This window comes from Cornus florida, unplaced genomic scaffold (assembly GCF_030987335.1).
Source record: "Cornus florida cultivar Cherokee Brave unplaced genomic scaffold, ASM3098733v1 CherokeeBrave_3.0.0_Hap2_Chr11, whole genome shotgun sequence".
Lineage (NCBI taxonomy): Eukaryota > Viridiplantae > Streptophyta > Magnoliopsida > Cornales > Cornaceae > Cornus > Cornus florida.
Window position 1 is genome coordinate 78,870,127 of NW_026775581.1, and position 22,587 is coordinate 78,892,713.

The 22,587-nt window shown below is 32.9% G+C and overlaps 2 protein-coding genes across 5 annotated transcripts; one reads left to right on the top strand and one right to left on the bottom strand.

Annotated features, from left to right (window-relative positions):
* Window positions 1-10,934: 10,934 nt before the first annotated feature.
* Window positions 10,935-14,360, top strand: LOC132283991 (zinc finger CCCH domain-containing protein 34-like). Of its 2 annotated transcripts, none has more exons than XR_009472176.1 (3): window positions 10,935-11,049; window positions 11,484-11,595; window positions 11,675-14,360. XR_009472176.1 is itself a non-coding variant. In XM_059786056.1 (3 exons), exons 2-3 carry the CDS (start codon window positions 11,487-11,489, stop codon window positions 14,092-14,094), a joined length of 381 nt encoding a protein of 126 aa, XP_059642039.1. In that variant the 5' UTR covers window positions 10,936-11,049; window positions 11,484-11,486; the 3' UTR covers window positions 14,095-14,360. The 2 variants fall into 2 exon arrangements, 1 of the variants encoding a protein (XP_059642039.1); XM_059786056.1 differs by having other exon boundaries at window positions 10,936-11,049; window positions 13,823-14,360.
* Window positions 14,361-17,866: 3,506 nt separating this feature from the next.
* Window positions 17,867-22,385, bottom strand: LOC132283554 (protein NRT1/ PTR FAMILY 6.2-like). 3 transcript variants are annotated; one of them, XM_059785517.1, is made up of 7 exons: window positions 22,253-22,385; window positions 22,034-22,136; window positions 21,254-21,471; window positions 20,890-21,131; window positions 20,575-20,736; window positions 19,621-19,961; window positions 17,867-18,859 (listed from the first exon to the last, which is right to left on the bottom strand). In XM_059785517.1, the coding sequence occupies exons 1-7, from the start codon at window positions 22,253-22,255 to the stop codon at window positions 18,318-18,320; spliced, it is 1,611 nt and encodes a 536-aa protein (XP_059641500.1). In that variant the 5' UTR covers window positions 22,256-22,385; the 3' UTR covers window positions 17,867-18,317. The 3 variants fall into 3 exon arrangements, with proteins under 3 accessions (XP_059641500.1, XP_059641499.1, XP_059641501.1); XM_059785516.1 differs by having other exon boundaries at window positions 20,575-21,131; XM_059785518.1 differs by lacking the exons at window positions 21,254-21,471; window positions 22,253-22,385 and having other exon boundaries at window positions 20,575-21,131.
* Window positions 22,386-22,587: the final 202 nt, after the last annotated feature.

A 22,587-nucleotide genomic window follows, 5' to 3' on the forward strand; every position in this document is an offset into this window, starting at 1 on the left:
GTTGTTGTTGTTGGAGGTATGGCTTTATGGATTTGACCAACAATGATTCACTTCAAGGCTTTAAGTGGATCATTTTACACTGGTCCCATTCCACTTAATACTGGTCAAACCTGTAGGCCTACCCTGAAAATGGTGGGATCAAGACCTTGGGAGGCCCAACTGCAAATTCATGCTAGTTCAGTGGGCTGGACAAAGAGGCCCATTATCACCAATGCTCTTCCTCTCAAATTAAAAAGTATCACATACTATATCAATCAAATTAAAGTTAGAGATATTCACTGTTTTTCTTGATTACGTGTGGAAGCACTAAATTGACCGTTTGAATTTAGAATTTTAAAAAATTTAATGAAGACATTAAACTATTTTATTTTTATTTTTTAATTCTAAATCCAAGGCGCCGTGCTCCCAAACACAAGAAGCATTCCAAATTCAAGCCGCCAATTGGGAAGGGCATGTTGTGGGTGTGTGACTCCTTCATGGTATAAGAGCAAGTTGTTCAAAGTATTGAAAGTAGTGAGTGAGATATTTTTTAAGAATGTGTTTGATAAAAATGGTATTTAGAATATTGGTTTTTGAAACACTTTATATTATGGATTAGAGGAAAAGTATGGAAATTGAAATTGGGTCTCCCATGAAAAACTGCGGAGCTCAAGACTATTACTTGTTTACTGATGATTCTGACAATGAAACAATTATTGAATACATATTATTTGTGGTGATCATTTGTCTTTTGATGCCTTTAATGATGAATTTGTGAGTTTTTTAGTCGTCTAATTCTTCTAATATATATATATATATATATATATATATATATATATATATTTGTAAAAAAACTGAATTTGATAGAGAAATTTATATTGAAGCCTCGGAGTCTAACAGACTTGTTGAATAGCGAAAAATTGTTTCTTCTTAATGAACTATTTTTTTTTTGGAACATAACATTAATCAAATTAATGAGTTTGATATACGTTTTGTGTCTAAAGTTAATCATCAAGAGATTGAACTTATTAGGGAAATTCAGAGAAAAATAAAAATCCAAAAAAAACTCATTAATGGCACAGATCTGTGTGTTTTCTATAGGTGCTACCCATTAGTGAGCATATACCGGATACCTAGGGAGTAGGGACGCACCGGTAAACTGAGGAAGACTAGTTGTAAATTTGAAATAGAAGGAAAGAGGTGAATAGGTTGTCCAAAAGTAATATGGAATGGATTACTAAAAATGACTCTTTAAATTAAACATAGCAAGTGAAATAGCATGCAATGAAAAAAATAGGAGAAAAAATTCATATTGCGGATTCTATTCATGTAGAATTAAGACAATAATGATCTTGATGATTGTTTGGACTAAAATAATCAATGTTTAATTTTTAATCAAGTCCAATTATGAACCAAGGTTATGAGAGAAATCAAAATATTCAAGCTAGTTGAACTAGGGTAATGGGGTGTGGGAGTGTGTTTTTTTTTTTTTTTTTTGGTTCACACACACCATTTGTTTTATTGGGTACCTGAGCCTTCAACTTTCGCTAGAAAAGAAAGAAGAGACACCACTTGAACTTTGCCATAAAATAATAATAATAATAATAATAATAACTTACATGGTGAGGGACCCATAAATTGCAGGATGCCTTCACTTCCAGCAACAAAACCCCAAAACAAACTTACTATATATATAGGCATCCTGCAATTTATGGGTCCCCCACCATGTGTATATATATATATATATATGAGAGTTCTTTCCTTTTCTTTTTAAATTGAAAGTCATGCCATGTATACAATCATATTTTTAGCACAGTTGCATCTGTGTAAGCTCAGCTCTGGTTCATAATCGAAGGGCAAAATTAGTACATTTGCTACACTAAATGTCTGTTTGATTTGTTACTTAAAAACAGTTCTCAATAACTTATAAAAGTATTTTTTGATAAAATAATTCATAAAAGTATTTTAAAATAATTATAAAAGACAGTTTATCAAAAAATAGATATTTTTATAACTTGAATTTTCATAAAATAGTTTCAAAAAATTAAGTAGAGTTTTTGTATAAATTTTTGATTTGCAATTTTCTTAAAATAATAATAAAAAAGTATTTTTTGAATGACAAATCAAGCAGATAACATTCTCCTATTTCTAAATTCCATAAAAACAGAATGTCAATGTCGGCACAAAATCATGTCACAAAGTGGATCAATTGAAAGAAAAGACTCCATTCTCCATAATATATTATCTCAATTCTCAAGCTATATACAATTGATGCTTACGGAATGGATGGAATTTGAATTTCACTCAAATTTCTTACCTTAGATTGGACACCATGTGCACCAAGTATGATGGGGCTGATTGTAATGCTTTCTCAACTTTATACTAGTGATTGTTGGGACTAATTGACATGTTGTGTCAACTTTTAATTAGTGGTGATGTTTATTATGAATAATCATCCATCCCTTCAACTAATTAGTAATAATGAGATCTGTGACCATCTTTGATGCATTACTTATTAGAATGCCACAATTTCTCTTCAATTGGTTAACAAGGCTCCAATAATTGACATGTTCTGTCAACTTTTAATTAGTGGTGATGTTTATTATGAATAATCATCCATCCCTTCAACTAATTAGTAATAATGAGATCTGTGACCATCTTTGATGCATTACTTATTAGAATGCCACAATTTCTCTTCAATTGGTTAACAAGGCTCCAACCAAATGAAATCATTCTACTATTATTTGACCACATACATATATTAAATAGTGTTCTTAATTCCATACATCCAATAGATGCATTGAATTTGCTTTCCAGAAAGTACTTAATATCAAATCTAACTTAATATCGAATCTAATATATTTAATGGATGCAATCGATTCTATTTCTCTATCTATCTTCGAAGAATATATCATCGCTCTTATAAAAAAACAAGTTATCTAATTTATTGATATATTAAATTAATCCTACACTTGTGAAGGTGTTTTTAATAATACTATCAGGTCAGCTACACTTTAAAACAATTAAGATGATTTTCTAAAATCTTTCGTTCCGAAAGATGTCCAAACAATTTTTTTATTTTTTATTTTATGTGGTACACTAGTAAGATTTCTTTGTTGTTTTAATATTGTACACACAAATTTTTTATCCAAAAATTCAAAAACGAAAATAAATGCAACAAACAATAATTTTATTAAATATCAAGAAAAATAAGTACAATTCTCTGTTGACGATTCTCTTACAATCTAGAATCCCCTTTGATTAAATCTCCTTAGGAAATCGGTACAGGGGCATCGGGAGCGTGATCTTGAACCGGTGGTTGAACTTTGTTTGAGTTCTTCAAAGTTGAAGAAGGCTCAAATGGATCTTCGAATGAGGGCTGGCAGGGCTTGATCTCGAACGGTGAGTGAAGTCCTTTGATGAAGAACGGCGTAGATCTGGCACGCTTGTTCTTCTTCTTCAGAAACTCCGAGCTTCGATCTTTTATTCGTATCTCTGTCTGTGTATGTTTGTCTGTGTCTCTGAAATGTGTAGGGTGGTCTTGTATTTATAGGCCAAAAATGGGGCGTTTGATTTGGAAACTCCCCAATGATTATGCAAATTTTCCATAAATAAAAGATTTGTTACATTTTCTATGGAAATAAATTCAAATTCAAATTCAAATTTGAATTAATTTGAATTTAACCGCACTTTTCTTTAAAAGTCCGAACCTTTAAGATTTTAACACGTGTCCATTGATGGAACCCGCAATCAAGAAATTTGATTAATCAAGAATGTTTGACTCCTTGATTAATTCGACGGTGATTAGACCATCACAAATTTTAGACATCTACAAATTGCCCCCACTTCAGAACTTGGTGACGTGCATGATTGTCTTGCATGGGAAAGCGAGTTTTGAAGTGTTGTACGGCTTGATCAATTTTTTTTTTTTTTTGTCCCAGTTAGAGTTTGCATCCTATATATATACGTTTGTGTGTGTCCAGTTAGAGTTTGCGTCCTATATATACGTGTGTGTGTGTGTGTGTGTGAAGTGTTGTATGGCTTGATCAATTTTTTTTTTGACCCAGTTAGAGTCTGTGTCCTATATATATACGGGCTATTATCATGAAAAGTTGAATTTTCCTTGATTAGTTTAACAAAAGAGGTGCATGGTTCCTTCTTTACTCTCTTAACCTTCTTTCCATGGATTGCAAAATCTCCTCTTATTGTCCCGATTGAAGTCGGCTGCGCATTACCAAAACTGGGTCAAAACTTGGATAGGAAAAGATCAATCAATGTTGGTATTTTGACCAAAATTTATATATATATTTTCAGAATATTCTTTCCCACTCTTCCAATCGTTTTCATCTTTTAAAATTGTCATGAATAGGAAATCAAAGTTTGACTTTCTTGCTAAACTACTAGGTCTATATATATTGCATACATTGGCTTTAGCTTCAAATAACATTCACAGCCTCCTCCTCTTAGCAAAATCCTATCACATGGTATCATCTTCAATAAGCATTTTTTCTTTTCTTCCTTCTTTTTCTTGTATACTTTCATTCTGCAATTTTTTTTTTCACAATTTTATTATTATTTTTTCATTTTTTTTAAAAAATTTTTTCTCGTTGATACACACCCAACAACTTTATTGCCCTCCATCATCATAATCATATATTTCACACAACAAGATTTTTATTTTTTATTTTTTTTATCAGTAGATTCCTCTCATATGGCCATGACAAAATCAACACAAAGTTTATCAATTTGATACTCCTTTTCGTTTTCTTTTGCTATCTTGTATCTTTTTCTCCGTGATTGCAAGATATATATAGTACAACATTAAATTGCTTTCTTAATTCGTTCCTTCACACTTTTTTTTTTTTCGTCCCTCTCAAATCCATTGTTCCTTAGGAATACATCTTCACTTGTCCCTCTTGACCCGTTGTTCTGTTGGAACGCATCTTTATTAGTCCCTTGATGAGCACTGAATATTGCATATTCGAGCCCCTAAATATATGCATGTTAAGGCCTAAAGTGATACTTCTATCCATTGTTTGACTGATTTATGTTTAATGTGTGTTCACAGGTACTTTCCCAAAGAAACGATTAAAATTGGGACTTTATGATGAAAAGACTGATATCAAAGCTTACAGAGTCGTTGCCGGTCATTCAAAGCAAGCTGAGAGCTTAAATGGTGAAGTTTGGAAGAATTCAAGTACCAAAGCTCGAGTCTTGTACCTTCAGAGTTCGAGCCTTACTCAGTGGTGCTCGAGCCTAACCTTAGGGTGCTTGAGCCTTGGCCTTCAAGCTCGAGCATAAGACATCGAAATTTGAAGAGTTGATTTTAAAGGAAGAACCAAGCTCCTAGGGCCTCATGCCAGACCTTAAGGATCGAGCACCATCATTCAAAGTGACGACGGCCGTTCCAATACGTCAAACTAAATGTAGTGAATGTGTGGTTCAAGAAAAGCCTTTTATGTCAAATTTAAATTTATAAAAATCACTACCAACACCACTACTAACGTAGCAAGAGTGAGTAGGGATCGTCCCAAGGGATTATACGTGTTGGAATTTCAACTTCGACTCTAGCGTACCAAATGATTGCAAAAGAGAATTGGGTTGGTTGATTACTTCTAGAAAAGAATTAATTAAAATGCAATAAGATAAAGAGTAAGTAAGAAGGAAAGGTCTTGGGGTGTAGAGATCACCACCAAACAATACTATTCTAAACCATAATCAAGCGACTAATGAGGGAAATGAATGTGTTGCAACAATGTTGTGTGTGTAAAAGACATTCAATTGGTAAGAGTGACTCAACAAGTGCAAATTGTCTCAATCAACATGTGTGAGGCCACAATACATCTATTGGTAGAGGAATATATTGTCTAGACATCATGTGAAGAGAACAAAATATCAAATCAAGTAATTGAACCTTTCATTAAGCTCATAGTCCAAGCAATCCATAAGGATGATTTAGTTAAACATGCATTATCTAAACATCATGTGAGAGGTACAAAATATCTATTGGGAGATGAATAAATTGTCTAAACACATGTGAAAGATACAACATATCATAACTAGTCATTAATCCTTCATTAAGCTCAAAATCCACATACAACACAATATTAGAGGAATATGCCATTTGGACTCACAAGCATGGAACATCAAACATCAAGAGTAGATTGTCCTCCCATCTAATATTACACTACCACTACACTAAATCTACACGACTAACATGAAAATAAAGCTATCTAGACTAGGGGAGAGGCACAAACCATCAAGAATAGGCATAAACCATCAAATGAACCAAAATAGCATTCATTAAGCATATCATCTTGATAATCTCTAGATCTATAGCATCAATACACATAGACATGCATCAAAAACACTAAATCTAGAGATAAGCACATGAATATCCTACTCTAGCATACATAGACATATGGATAGAATAGAATAGTCAATTGGAAGCATTAAACCATACAAACCATGAAATAATCAAGATTTATATATACATGAATATCAAGATATATCATACAACACTAATCCCTCAATAATACACAAGATTAGAGTATAGAAAGCATGCTTGGGGCTAACTCTAGCCCCAAGAGGATGTCTAGACACTCATGGTAGTGATGATATAACCCTCAAGGGCTAACTCCATGGCTGCTCCTTGTTGGTGAAGATCTCCTCCAATGGTGCTCTAGCTTCCTCCCTTCTTCCTCTCCAAGAATAGTCTCCAAGATGATTTTCAATGTGTGACAAGAGACTCTAGACTCCTCTCCAAAAAGTGTATCATATTCCTTATATAGGTAGGTCAAATACACCCTATGATAAGCTGTGGTCGTGCAAGGCATATTCCCCAATGATTGGGTGAAGGACGGAATAAATGAGCTGGATTTTAACTTTTTCTCGCTGGAGGAAGTTCGATCGATCGAACCTTAACTTGGATCGATCGAAGATGGGTTCGATCGATCGAACTGCATCTTGGATCGATCGAAGTGGTCTGACTCCTCCGGATAAAGACAAGGCTGAGATATTTCGAAGATATTTATGGGGAAAAGGACAAAAGTGGTTGGTAGGCGTACAGCTTTGGATAAGATCAATCATTTGAATAGGACAAAATAGGGTTCGATCGATCAAAGGTGATGTTTGATCGATCGAACTTGGAATTTCAGCAAAGGCCAAGGTTGGATCTATCGAGAAGTACTGTGATCGATCATAGATGTTCGATCGATCGAACTTTTCAGTTGCACAACTTAATTCCTTTTTGCTCATTTCTTTCTCCACTTTGCTCCCTCCTTTGGTTTATCTCAAGATTGCTTCAATTAAGCTCTTATTTGGCTAAGTTAGCTCAATTTTGGGATTAGTGCCTGAAAATATAAATAACACGTAATAAGTCTAAAACAGCAAAGTAAGATCGATAAAGGTACTAGAATGCTTAAGCTTAACGGGTTTAAATGCGCACTTTTCAGCGCTCATCACACCCCCAAACTTAAATATTGCTAGTCTCTAGCAATGAACTAAGAAGTAAAGGAATGAAATGAACAACTAAACAAGTATAAACTGGAAAGCAAGTAAAATGATAACACCATTTTCGTAGGGAACACGATTGCATTTAGCATATGCAACAAGCCTTTTAAACCCCTAGGTTACCCCTAGTGGACGAGTAAAGTCTCGTGAGGGTTTCCAGAAATGGTATCCACAAACATTAAGCTCATTCTTTCAAAAGAGGCACCAATATTGCAAACAAGCATTGGGAGAAAACTACCTCAAGTATGCAATTTTTCAACCGTTTCTAAGCAATCTCCCAAAATCTCAATATCAAGCAAGCAAGTATGGTCCTCCACATATCAAGAAAATGATCATGAAAATCGAAACAAGTCTAGAATCCATGTGAGAGGTCCGGCATCAAGTGTGTTGCTATCTTAGCCAACTAGAGAAGTAATCACATCCTTACCCTCAAACTAGCACACAAATCTAGTACCAATCATCAAGATAAGAGAGTGAACCTTTTATTAAAGCTTTATTGTTCTAGGTGCGCTTATTCTTTTCACTCAAATTTTATTTTATTTTTTATTGAGGATCAAAGATGGAAGTATTGTGCAATTTGTTGATCTCTTAAGCTTTCTAGAAGATTCATGTAGCGAGCTTTAGGTCAATGACTCCCAAACCAGATGGCTTTTGGGCATTAGGTATTAAGACACCCCTACGGACTTACAAACTCAAATCAACTAGGCTACAAATCAAGACAACAACCATCTAATCATTTCCTACTTCTCACCTTTTGGGAGAAGTCCTCACTTTTATTACTTTTGCAACTTTTTTTTTTTTTTTTTAAATAATCAATTATTAACCTAGAGTTTGGGCCCTCCACCTTTTGGCGCGAGAAGTTCACTGCTTAATGAGGCAAGAATCTCGACTACTCAATGAAAAGGGGTTGTTATCCACCTTTATCAAGAATAAAAGCTTTCAATGCACTACTAGCCCAATTGGGATATAACCAATTCAATAATCAACAAAGCATGTACCCCACAAATGAATGCTAGTGTGCACCGGTGCTAGTGTAGAATCTTAGAATGAATCTCAAAACAATCACAAATTCAGGATGATGTGGACCACAAATGGAAGCAAGATATCAATCTTTTGAAAAATTTACTCCTAAATGGCATCCTCAAGGCATACAAGGAGTATTGGACTCTCAAGTCAAGCAATTTTTAAATTTTAAGCAATATAGTCCTCAAAAGATCAAAATCATAGCTAACATCAATCTCAAATCTCAATCATGCATTTAAAGCTCAAATCTTAAGTAGAATGCAACAAGACACCTTACCCCCAAACTTAAACCGCACATTGTCCTCAATGTGCAATGAGAACAATGGAAAAAAAGTGGAAAGAGTATACCGTGGTGGTGTAGACATGAAGCCCGGTCATGATCCAATTCGAAAGACGTCTCCCCCAAACTTAGAATCAACAACCTACTTGAATAACCACGTTAGCAAACTCACATCAAATATCAAATGGGATAAGAATAATCAAATCAAGCATTCTAAGGCAATGTAACATATGATGCAAGAGAGATATAAGATCAAGCCCTAACTAAAGTATAAAGTATGCATGACTACACATAAGGGCACAATGATGAATCTTTTTATATTTTTCATTTAATGAAAGCAAGTATATACAAAATGCAAGAAAAACAAAGAATAAAATGCATGAACAAAATATAAAAAAGAAAATTAAATAAGGCAAAATGTAATGAAAGAATATGTTCAATGTAAGAAATAAAAAACAATATGTGCAATGCAAGAAATGAAAAGGAACATGTACAATGCAAAAAAAATGGAAAGAATATGTACAATGCAAGTATATACAAAATTTTCTTACTTTTTGTTTTTCATCCTTTTTTTTTTTTTTTTTTTTTTTTTTTTTTTTTTTAATATATATGTGAAAACATGCAAAGAAAAATGAAAAATGTAAGAAATATGCAAAATGGGTGCTAAGTTTAACGTCTCTAGCAAAACTGAATGCTTCTTTGAAAAACCGTCTTTTTTTTATTTTTATTTTTTTTAGACAAAACAAATATGTACACAAACAAAAATAAAAAGACAAGTGAATAAAAATAAAAATACAAATGCAAGAAGTAAAAATGTAAGGAAATAAAGAATGCAAAGATATATATATATATATATTTTTTTCGAAATTAAAAATTAAAGTTAAACAAAATATTTTTGGATTTTTGGAAATAAGATAAAAGGAAATAAAATAAAATAAAAGAAAAAATGTTTTTGGGATTTGATTTTTTTTTTTTAATTTTAAATATTTGAAATAAAAATAAAAATAAAGCTTGGAAATAAAAGTAAAAATGAAAATAAAATAAAAATCTTTTGGGAATTTTTGAAAATAAAATAAAATTAACAAAAATATTTTTGTGTTTTTAACAAATTTCCAAAAACTTCTTTTTTTTTTTAGTCAAGAGAGAGAGGTAACTAAATGAAATAAAATAAAATAAAATAAAATAAAAATAGAAATAGGAAAAAGTCAAAAAGTGAAAGGGTCAAAGGGGCAAAGTTGTGATCGATCGAAGATGAAGTTCGATCGATCGAACATAACTGTGATCGATCTGAGATGAAATTCGATCGATCGAACATGTAAAATTTTGAAAAGTCCCGAGAGCATACATTTTTGAAAAATGGATGAGGCCTGAAATTTTTTCTAAGTGTTGGGACTCATGATCGATCGAACCACATGTTGGATCGATCGAAAGATAGTTCGATCGATCGAAATGGTTTACGATCGATTGAACTTTCAAAAATTTGGAGATCCCGAGAGCATGCATTTTGGAATTTGGATGCAGGTCCAAAATTTTTCTAAGTGTTGGGACTCAAGTGGAGTTCGATCGATCGAATCCATAGTTGGATCGACCGAAGAACAATTCGATCGATCGAAAGTGCTCTTGTGATCGATCGAATTGGCACCAAATGCCTAATTTTGAACTGAAAGTGCAGAAAATCCTATGCTAAGCCCCAATGATGGTAACAAGAATGAAAATTTGAAAAATAGATGGAAGAATGTACACAAGAATGAAAAATAAAAAGAAATGAGGGAGGAATAGAGTTGTGAAACTCTACGAATACTAGTGTTTAACGTCTTTAGCAAGACGTTAGGTCAACTCACTAATCAAATGAATCAAAAACTGGATATGAAACATCCTTATTGACCCTCTTTTCACTTTTCTCATTTAATGTCCCACTTATGACAATAAAATCATCCTCCAAAAGAATGACTTGAAAAGAAATAAAAGAGATGATATTGTTCCTCTCATCCACGGTCTTGAAAACAAAATCAATCATGGTTAGGCTTGCCTCTTTGTTGTGTTCTTGAAACACATTCAAATGATCATCCATATTGATAATTGGTGAGGTATTATCTTTCAAAGACTCATTTGGATTAATAAGAAACACCCTCTCTTCATCCCTCTTCTCCTCCTCATAAATTGGTCTCTCTTTGCCAGCGACGACACACAGAGAAAGAGACTTATCTATAAGTCTTAATTTTGGGTTGAAGACTTTGGTTTCCAAACCCTAATCTGTAAGTTTCCTTTTCAATCACTATTGCATGTTCTGTTTAATTAGATCGCCTGATTTTCTCCTGAACAGTCAAAACACCCTTCAAACATTATATTCTCATGATCCAACCGTCAGTGTTATTTATAATATATATGCTATTATATTGATTTCAATCCGTCAATTACTTTTTATTCGATCACTATTGAAGGACGAATTTATGAAATTATGCGTTTTTAGGGTTTAAGCTGAGATTTATGAAGTTATCAGGTTTAAAGATTTGCATACAGCGTCTAGGTCTAGGTCTCCACAATTAATACCACGCCCTGTAAAATAGTTAGAAAGTGACCAATACCCATATTGTATGGGATTTTTCTCTATTGGATCCAAAATAAAATATACATGGTTATTAATATATATTGTCTCCTATAATTACTAATTATAATGTTTTAAATCTAGATAATGGGCGTATGCAAGAGCAGCACCTTAGGTAACTGCTATGTGGAATTATTTAGTGGATTGATCCTCCTGATGCCATTTCAAAAGCAATTGATTGTGGAAAAAATGAAAGGTTGTATTCCTATAGTCCCAACCCTCTTTCTGTGTTTACTTGTCCTTTGATGTCTTACATGTTATTTTGTTATGTTCAGTGAGATGCTTGATGGTTGCCGTGCACTTCTGTCAATAGCAACTGTAACTAATTCCCTTATGTTTGACCAACTCTTGAAATCTATACGGTTTGCTTTGTAATATTCTCTTGTGGCCCTTCAATATATATCTTTAATTTAATGTTTTTTATTAATTACAGTTGCATTCACATTACAATGTCCTTTTATGACATAATTTATTTTGTTCACAATTTTACACAAGTTAACTCTTTACCTTGATGTTTAGCCCTTTTAGCACTCTTAGCCTGTTGGCTGGCTTGATGTGTGAAGTTAAAAAAGTTCTTATGGTAAATTACACTGAAAAGGAGACATGGAGTTGGGTGGCACGTGATATTTTATTAGATACCTAGGCGGCACTTCTTGGGTTATATGTTCCATTAATTACTTTTTCAGTATCTTGTCACATGTGCATGGCAATTCTGAAAACACTTTCATTCCTTTATTTATCTGTATATTTGGAAAGAATCGTAGGGTAGCTTGATGGTTATTTTTTTTCAAATCCTCATTCTGCATTAGAAGGATTGTTATTATGGGCAAATATTATCAAGTATTATTGGTGTAAGATGAGGTTTGAACAATATGACAGTTGCTTTATTAAGTACATTTTTCTTCCTCTACTTGTCCAATAGCAGCTCATAAACTCAAAGTTTTGCCATTCATCCGCAGCCATTGTGTACTACTGGTCAAAATATATTACTTTCACCAGAAGGGATAAATGTGGCAGCCAATCTCTTTGCCTTGATTGTAGAGTCTGAATTAAAGGGTGACTTTGATGTTTACCCTCTATTTTGCTTTTCTATTACTTGTTTAAGAATTATTATTGGTAACTCTGATGTAACTCTAATGTTTATTTTGGTTAAAAAAATATATATATAATTTGCGGAATTTAAAAAATGTAAATGTAATGAGTACTAATGTCAAATAGCTAAGGTTGTATTGTAATTAATAGCCTTTTAACTTTCTGATATATAGATTAGGACCATTCTTGAATAAACACAGAGTGACATTTGGGAATAGATCATCTTCCTATTATATATTGTAAGATAGGCATACTTCTAGAAATAAACTTTAAGAATGAAGGGCAGAAAATAAATTCAGAACAATTATTGTTCCCTTATTATGCTTTTATCTTCCTTAATCAGGTCTTTAGAACCTTTTATTTGGGATGAGCCCTAATTGAATGATCTAATTTTTTTTTTTATTTTCTTTGTCTTACTACACAATTTTCTTAGTATTTATATTTTTGTTGTGCTCCTTGTATTAGCATGTGTTTTGCTGCCTCATATTTGGTCCAACAAAGTGCAGTTGATGTTGTAGTCAACTTAACTTCACTCCAGAACTCCTGCTCCCACTTTTTTGTTGCCTTGTGTTATTGAACATATAGGCACCTATAAAACAATTGAGTGATTGAAATGTTTCCTGTTAAATAAGTTTAAGTTTACTCAGCTATCATTATTGTTTAATTTTACATATGTAAACAAAACTCTTAGTACTTCTTTCCAGAAAAAGAATTGTTTGTACTTTCGTCTACTTGGCAATTGCTTCAACATTATAAAATACAAAGTTATCGTGGAGCCTTCATTTATAGTTTTCTTTGCTGGTCCCTTCAGTTCTTAATGTTTAAGTTCTATTTATATTTCACTTAAATTTGATCTTGTTCCATGTTTTTTTATTTATTTTAAATCTGGAACAAAATTTATTGCTTGGATGAGTCACATTATTGGCAGTTTTTGGAGTACCAGCACTTCTACAATTTACCTTGTGAAATTTTTATATGATCCAGATATTTGATTCATCTTTATGTGTATCTTATCTTTATTCTCAATGAGACCAGATTTATATAGCAAAAATGGATTGTTGCAGTTCTTTTCATGGTTCTTGTCTACGCCAGGGAGTCAGTAAGGATCTACCTATTTAGAAGTATACTTATGTCTTCTTTAACAATTTTGATGTAAAAGGAAACTGCAGGTTTAATTATTACATTATATATTGGGGATGGTTTGGTTCAATTATCTCTGGAAGTCTACAAAATTATCACTTACTGTAATTAGTTGGGATTGAGGCTTTTTTTTTTAGTTAATTTAAGTGTCATTTATTGTATTTCTAATTCATGTTTACAATTTCAATCAGTGAAGCATGAGCCATCTTCTAGTAGTGTTCTTGCACCCAATGTTATTTACAACTCCAAGAATCAAGGTGATTCAGGTTCCCGTGGACAGTTGCATATGTTGTCTACATCAGTTCTTCATCTACCTGAACGACCTAATCAACCTGAATGCCAATATTTCATTAGCACTAAGAGCTGCAAATATGGATTTGATTGCAAGTACAATCATCTTATGAAGGGAAGCTCAATTGTTCATCTTTCAGCGGCAGTCAGCACCATTGCCACAACCACCTGAATGACCAATTTGATTTTCTTTTCTTTAGTTAATTGAGTATTAAAGACATTTGAGCATTCTTGCTGAATATTTTGGTACACAAATTTTGGAGCTTTTAGTTGATTTCTACTCTTTATCTTTTTTAGGCTACATATTGATGACTTTGCATCTTGTTTGAAGATGATGGAATTATTTTTTGTGCTAGCAGATGCTTTTTGTTTTTGTTTAGAAATTGGAAATTTTATGGATCTTAAATTTTATTGTGGATTTATTTTGTTTGATGGCTAGTAATAGCTTTCTGAATGTTATTGTGGATCTATTTTGTTTATGTTTTGCATGTAATAATATTAATGTATCCGGAATGGTTAAACCCACAAATCAAGCATTAAAAAAAAAACAATTAAAAATAATGTATTAGGGACAGTCTATCCGTTCCTAATACAATAATTATAATTAAAAAATAATGTATTAGGGACAGTCCATCCGTCCCTAATACTATATGTATTGGGGACAGTCTATAAAACTGTCCCTAATTTATACTTTATTAGTGACAGTATATACCGTCCCTAATAAATTTTAGGGACGGTGTTATTTAGGACAGTTCGGACTGTTCCTAAAGGTCTAAATTATTTGTCACGGTCAACTTTGACCGTCCCTAAAAATCTTTTGTCACACTACTTTTAGTGACGGACCAATTTGACTTTTAGGGACGGTTTCAGAGCTTTTAGGGATAGTTTCGACTGTCCCTAAAACCCTAATTTCTTGTAGTAAATTCAAATTTGAATCTGAATTAATTTGAATTTAACCAAACTTTTCTTTAAAGGTCTGAATGTTTAAGATTTTGACACGTGTCCATTAAGGAGACTCGCAATCAAGAAATTTGATTAATCAATAATATTTGACTTCTTGACTAATCCGACGGTGATTAGTCTATCACAAATTTTAGACATCTACAAATATATTAATGAAAATGATTCTCTCTAATTTTCTAGTGTGAGCACATTCCAAGAGATTAAACATAAAGTATTTTTTGAGTGACAAACCAAACAAATAACATTCTCCTATTTCTAAATTCCATAAAAACAAAATTTTGGCGCAAGATCATGTCACAAAATGCATCAATTGAAAAACAAAAACTCCATTCTCCATAAAAATATCAATTCTCAAGCTATATACAATTGATGCTTCTAGAATGGATGGAATTTGAATTTCACTCAAATTTCTTACCTTAGTTGGACACCATGTGTACTAAGCATGATGGGGTTGATTTGACATGCTTTCTCCACTTTATACTAGTGATTGTTGGGACTAATTGACATGTTGTGCCGACTTTTAATTTGTGGTGATGCTGTTTATTATGCATAATCATCCATCCCTTCAATTAATTAGTAATAATGAGATCTATGACCATCTTTGATGCATTACTTATTAGAATCCCACAACTTCCCTTCAATTGGTTAACAAGGATCCAGCCAAATGAAATCATTCTACTATTATTTGACCACATACTTACATTATTGTCATTGTATTTTCATCTAACATTTGTACCACCAAGGTACCCATATAAGATATGAGGAATTGTACGTATTGTCATCACATTTGTACCACCAAGGGTACCCATATAAGATATGAGGAATCTGAAGAGGATACAGAAGAGGTAACATTATAGAAAGAATAATGATTTGTCCTCCAAATGGAGGACCAATATAGTGTTCTTAATTCAATACATCCAAAGGATGGATTGGATTCCGTTTTTTAAAAGTAGTTAATATAGAATCTAATATATCTAATGGATCTGATGGAATCTATTTCTCTTCGGATCTTCTATTTTCGAAGAATATATCATGGCTCTTATAAATAAACAAGTTATCTAATTTATAGATATATTAATTTAATCCTATACTTGTGAAGGTGTGTTTAATAGTACTATCAGGTCAGCTACACCTTAAAACAATTAATATGATTATCTAAAATCTTTCGTTCCGAAAGATGTCCAAACAATTTTTTTTATTTTTTATTTTAAAACAATTAAGATGATTATCTAAAATCTTTCATTCCGAAAGATGTCCAAACAAATTTTTTATTTTATATTTTATGTGGTACACTAGTAAGATTTCTTTGTTGGTTTAACATATTAATTAAAATGATTCTCTCTAATTTTTTAGTGTGAGCACATTCCAAGAGATTAAACATAATATATAATACATAGAATTATTATTTTTATTTTTATTAATAGATTAAACATAAAAACTGCCTTATTGAGTTTTGCTTTAGGCTGAAAATGTCTTAATAAGATTGGATGATAATTGATAAAGATTATGCTAGGTTTGAAATTAAGTTTGTCACCATTACCTAGTGGTCGGCCTTTAGTTATTGGAGAGCTCTCTCGTTTTTCCCTCACATCAGAGTTCATAAACTTCCTTTACAAAGAAAAAGTTTATTTATGCGTGATAGATTTCATTGTTGGGCCTGTATAAAACGTAATGATGATGTGATGTAATATTCAAGGATAAAGGTAAAGCTTTAGTGAGGAATTGGAATTGTTGCAGTGACGTGTGGACAACATAAATACTTTTTATGAAGAAATCTGATACAAAAGGTGTGATTCTCAAATTCTAGTCTTTTAAGAAAAATAGGACAAAAGATGTGGCGGACTTTTACAGTAATCATTTACTGTATAGGGTTATGGATCTAGGTTAATTTTCAATTAAGGCACCATATCTTAGCCAAAATGTCTCACTACTTTGCATAATCTACCATATGCATGAAAAGTTGAAAACCTATTCTGAGGCTCTGTACCTCAAGAAAATATTCCGATATAGGTTAAATTTTCCTTTGTTTACTTTGTACTTGTTTTTTTCTTTCCATTACAAAGAAACAATTCACCCATTGTTAACTCTAGACTCTAAAATAATTTGATATTTAGATATGTATAATAACTCACAAATTATATATATTATTAAGTCTAAATTTATGTTGCGTTTTGTGAGAATCGAAACATTTCTTGAATTCATCTCATTGATAATTTTACAAAACATTTCTCTAATGAATATGAAATTAGTTCTTCCATTTTTTTTGAAATTCTTGAAAGTTGTTTTTAGATAATTAAATCAAACAACTCATACTTATTTCAAAAATCATTGCAGATAACCTTAAATTTTGAGATGATATTTTCTATGGCTTTGGGTCTAATAATGTTATTGAAGATTTAATGACGGAATTAGTGAAGAAAAATTCTCCTTGTTTCTTATTTTTTAATTCTTTTTATTCTCATAATATATAAAAGAGCATCCACCATTGTATTGTATATGAATTGAGAGAGTATTATAAAAGTGATGTAGCCCTTTGGGCTCTTTGTGCCGTGAATGTAGGCTCTAGTGATTGAACTACGTATCTGTGTGTTCTACTAGTTTTATTTATCTCTCTGCTTTCGTTTTATACTTTATAACAAATGTATTATCTCTCTTGAGTATCATTTCATTATCATATTTTCTGTCTTAACTAAATTAACCAAAGTGTGGAAGATGGGGATGATTTTCAGAATTCCCCCTCTATTCTCCTTCCTAACCAAATAGTGTGGTGCTACTTTGCTTCATATGTTTTTTTGTCTTTCCTTTTCTTTTTCATAACTGTGTCTTAAGCATCCAGTCAAGTGGTAGATTATAAAGTACGCTAAGCAGATGGGCATAACAAAATAGCAACAAAATAACAAGACCATCGCAACCATTTATTTTTCATATTTTTTTCTACAATGCAAAAAAGAAAATATTGCACAAAGGATACAAAATGTAAATTTCAAAAAGATAATTCGTTATTGTCCGATCCTTGAAAAAAGAAAGATTTTTCACAACAACTTCAGCTAGGGCCGATACATATAGGGTCCAATGTGTTGGGACCAGCACAGTTGAGGTGGATTTCGCATACTATCGTATGTATTGGCCTAGCCAACGTCAACGCGAATAGAAGGGCCCTTAAGAGCTAAATCAAACAGAGTGAAAGCAGCAAAATTTAAGTCACATAAAATTGTAATGGGAGCGAGAGAGTGAGTACGCTCAAAGCATGAGAGCGGCAACCATTGAGAAGAATTATATAACTTGGCTTAACAGAAAAGGGAAAAGAAAAGGTTTAGCCCCATGATATAAACATAGTTAATCTAACTATGTCACCAACTCTATACATGGTTAAATTAACAGTAGAGAAAACCAGCAAATTAAACATGTAGTTCCAAACTAATCACTATCACTCTAGCACTCCTCATCCAAGGAACTTTTAACAGCACACTCCATTTGCATATCTTCCTTTTGTCTACCTGTTTGTGGCTTGTACCATGCAGCACAAAGAAGATACAATCCAAAATTAATGAAGCTTAATATGGTTACCAGTCCATAAAAGCAATCAAGTCTGCCATTGTTGATGTTATCCCCAACCCATCCTTGTCCATCACCATTTCTGGTCACTCTCTTCACGACTGATACAATGAAGCTACTAACGAAGAAACCAAGCGAAAGGGTTGTGAGGAAGAGGCCAGTGCTCATTGTTTTCATCCCTTTTGGTGACTGTGTTATGAAGAAATCCAGTTGTCCGGTGTATATGAATGCTTCACCGGAGCCAACCAAGAAGAACTGTGGGATCAGAAGGAAGACAGTTATGGGTAGTGTTGAAGTAGTACTTTGAGTACCGGCTGCTCTTGCCACCGATAAACGCTTCACCTCCACGAGTGCTGCAGCTGCCATGCCCACTGTGGAGAGGAAGAGACCTATGGCTATTCTTTGTAAATAGGTGAAACCTGTTCCAAATATTTAACAAGCCAAACTGATATTATTTCCAAGGTTTAATCCATTATTGGAGGGTTATAATTAATGTTCTACAAACAAAAAGTATATGTACATAATTTTCACACTGAGTATATGATGAGACTTATTTACAAAAGACCATTTAGCCTTGTGAATTCAATAATTATATTCCCACATTATTTTGGATAAAATTCTGAATAAAAATTGTGTTAGTTTACTTATTTTCTTTTCTTTATATCCTAAAATAGATACTGAATAAACTAAGAGAGAGAGGGACTAATTTCAATTGCTTTATTAGATGAATTCATATATGACTTAATGTTCTATAGTTTTAAAAAGTAGGTAACAAAAGTAAAAAGAGGATAGTGTTAAACAAAAGAAATATTGACAGGATCACTTCATTGTACTTAGAAAAGATAGTGAAAATAAATAAATAAATAAAATAAAATAAAAATAGTTGTTTTATTTTGTGAGTGGTTAAGGCAAATTAATTAATAAGTTTTTACTTGCTAAAAAGAAATGGTGGAAAACACACAGTCAATATTTCTATCATGTTTTGGAAAGATAAATAAGTCGAACATTTTTTCTCCTATGTATCATTCATTCTCCTTCCTATTTCTTTTTCTTTCCTTACTAATTTTTAAACCAAACACTACTATTTAGTCTGTATATCCCTCTTTTTCTTTCCTTTCCTTTCCTCCCAATTAATCCTTCAATCTTTATATAGTGTTAGACAACTAGGTTGTTAGAGTACCTGGTTTCCCTTTCCATGATTTCCAAAGAGGCATAATCAAACGATCATAAACTGCCAAAGTGATCAAAATGGCTGCAACAAAGAAGACAGTGAGAGAGCCAGCAGGAATTTGGAAACCCCCAATAGTTCTCTCCATGGTAGAAGCTTGTTCAACTGAAAATGTGATCATCTGTGCATATGTGGTCCAAAATATGATTGTTGTAGCCCATATTGGTAGTAGTTTGATCACCATTTTCACCTCCTCTACTCTTGTCACTGGACATAGCTTCCAATGATTCGGAGCCACTGACCCATTCGATCCGTAGTCTTCATCTGTCACAATAGCAGCCTTGTCCAAGAAACTGTAGAAGAAATTAGTCAAAGCGCGCACAAATGGAATTATTACCTAATTACAACACCTAGCATAAAAATTCTACTGTGAGTTCTTTTTATTAGAATAATTTTTTATAAAAACGAAGAAGAAAATACTCAAGTCCACATGATTTAAAACTGCACCATGATTATATACATGTATATATATATATATATATATACATGTGATCAACGGGTCAGTGGCCTAGCGGTATCAGCCTCTTATCTCCCAAAGGAAGGTTAAGGGTTCAAGTCTTAGAAGAGATAAGTGTGCGTGAGTACCAACTAGGAAAATATATATATATATATATACACATGTGACACATGCAAAAATGGTGAGCAGAATCATGGCACAGATCTTTTGCAACAAAAACAAGCATAAATCATGTCATATTGAAACAAATATCCCTACTCTAGAAGGGTCATCCTTGAGGGGTCAATTTGTAATCAAATCAAAGTAGCACTTTTGATCTTAGAGTGGAAATTATTATTATGACTTCAATGTCTTAATATCAATTTTATAGATAAAAATAGGAATAACCAAAGTTTGCAAGAAATTATATATATATATATAGATGTGTATAAACACACACACTAACGTACCGAAACTGATCTGTATGACGGATTCTTGAAGACTCTGGATAATCTTCATACAGCACTAAACCCTTGTCATATTTATTAAGAACTTGCAACCTCCTCTTCCTTGTAGCCGCTACGATGACTTGAAGAATGTGGACTATGGGACTTCCCAAGCTTTTCTTGTACCTGTACAGTTTAGTCCCTGATAAAAATATCAAGATGGCAATGAACATAGATACAGAACAGATTCCATAAGCCCAGCTTCGTCCGACTTCATCTTGTATGTAAACAAGTACTGTGACAGCTATCAAAGTCCCTATGCTAATGAAGAAGAAGAACCTGTTAAAGAAATAGGCCATTTGGGCCTTTTCCTTTTCATCATTCTCATCAAACTGGTCAGTTCCGAAACCTGAAACACTTGATTTTAGACCACCAGTCCCCAGTGCTATAAGATATAAAGATATATACAGAATCCCCATCTGAAACGTGCTCGCTTTTTTACATGTGTTTGTTGGATTACCCTCGCAAGGAGGTGGACGAACCTGTGGAAGCCTAGTTGATATGGCTAGCATACATGTACCCTGAATTATATATATCATTGTGAGCAACATATATACATATATATAAGAAAAATATATAAATAGAATGTTAATCAAAGTGACTACACTAATAGTATGTAAATGTATTGGAATGCTATGCTTACAAGGGTTTGAACAAGTGCAAAAATGGCAATGGTTTTATATCTGCCTAAGAAAGTGTCTGCAAGGAAGCCACCAACCAAGCACAGGAGGAAAGAGGTTCCCATGAAATCTGTGACAATGTTTGCAGAAGTGGCACTTGAGAGATGCATGGTTCCAATCAAGTATGTCACCAGATTTACTGCTATACCCATTGTTGAAAGCCTCTCACAAAATTCAATGCCTGTGAAATTCTATAATTTAGTGAAAATTGTTTATAAATCTCTTTATGAAAAAAGTTGTGTATATTATTGTTTTTTTTTTTACTTTTATGCGCGCAGTACTTATTGTTGTTGTACATGGATTTTGTTGTTCTTTTTTCATGTTATGAGGGTGGATTGATCCGAACATTATCCAATGTACTCGTCTATTGATACCATTTGGCCTGATAGTGGCAATGATGAAGCTATGAACAAATGGAAAATAAAAATTAATTTCTAGTGCAATAGAAGTACTTAAAGAATATTCAAAACTCATAATTATAAAATGGTTATTTAAATCAATATTTCCAAACTTTGCAGTTCAATTTCTTAAATTTCTTGATCAAGGGTGTGATTGAATTGAGTCAACTGCGGAACAATTTTGCACACTTGATAAATAGAGCTCTAATACACTGAAAGGAGCTTCTTGGTTGCAGATGCAAAATGGAGCATATATATGTGCAAAGTGAACACACACACACACACACACACACACACACACACACATATATATATAACTTGAAAAGCTAATTGTGTAACATATACCTAAGATCAGAGCAGCAGGCACCCAACCACCAGTTTTCGACTTGTCAGCTGGGAAGCCCTTGTAGTCTATCGCGTTGGCGATGGACCGACTCATCTTCTCCTCCTGTTTGCAAAATTTAAAATATCATTTAATGAAAAATTATATTGAATTTCATGGAAAACCCTTTGATATAGAATTGACCATCTACAAAAAGACTATTAAGGACTAGAGAAACAAACCATAAATAGCTTCAAGATTCAATGAAAAAGAGAGCTTGATGAAAGCTAAAAGAAAAGTATAAAACTAGAATTCTTCAATGGAAGAAGCCTAGGGAAAGATTGGAAACTAGGAATTGTTTACTACTTGGCCCCCCTTGGAACGCTCATTATATAGGCAAGGGTACATGCCAAATTCACCTTAAAAGTGTCCTCCACTAATATATGTGACCTTAAAATCCTATGACTTTGAATTTTTCATTCTTCACATATAATGTCACGCCCTAAGTTTATAAAGCGCGATAAATTATGATATAAAAAGAAATTGGGACAGCAATCCTGGTTGGAACAAAATTTTG

What these genes read in the sequence shown, in the direction of transcription:
- LOC132283991 (XM_059786056.1), top strand. Translation starts at nt 11,487, where the DNA reads ATGGGCGTATGCAAGAGCAGCACCTTAGGTAACTGCTATGTGGAATTA. An exon ending in GATTGTGGAAAAAATGAAAG is followed by an intron (nt 11,596 to 13,822) that starts GTTGTATTCCTA and finishes AATTTCAATCAG; the next exon opens with TGAAGCATGAGCCATCTTCT.
- LOC132283554 (XM_059785516.1), bottom strand. An exon ending in TTGCACTTGTTCAAACCCTT is followed by an intron (nt 21,132 to 21,253) that starts GTAAGCATAGCA and finishes TATATAATTCAG; the next exon opens with GGTACATGTATGCTAGCCAT. An exon ending in CGTCATACAGATCAGTTTCG is followed by an intron (nt 19,962 to 20,574) that starts GTACGTTAGTGT and finishes TTTCTTCTACAG; the next exon opens with TTTCTTGGACAAGGCTGCTA.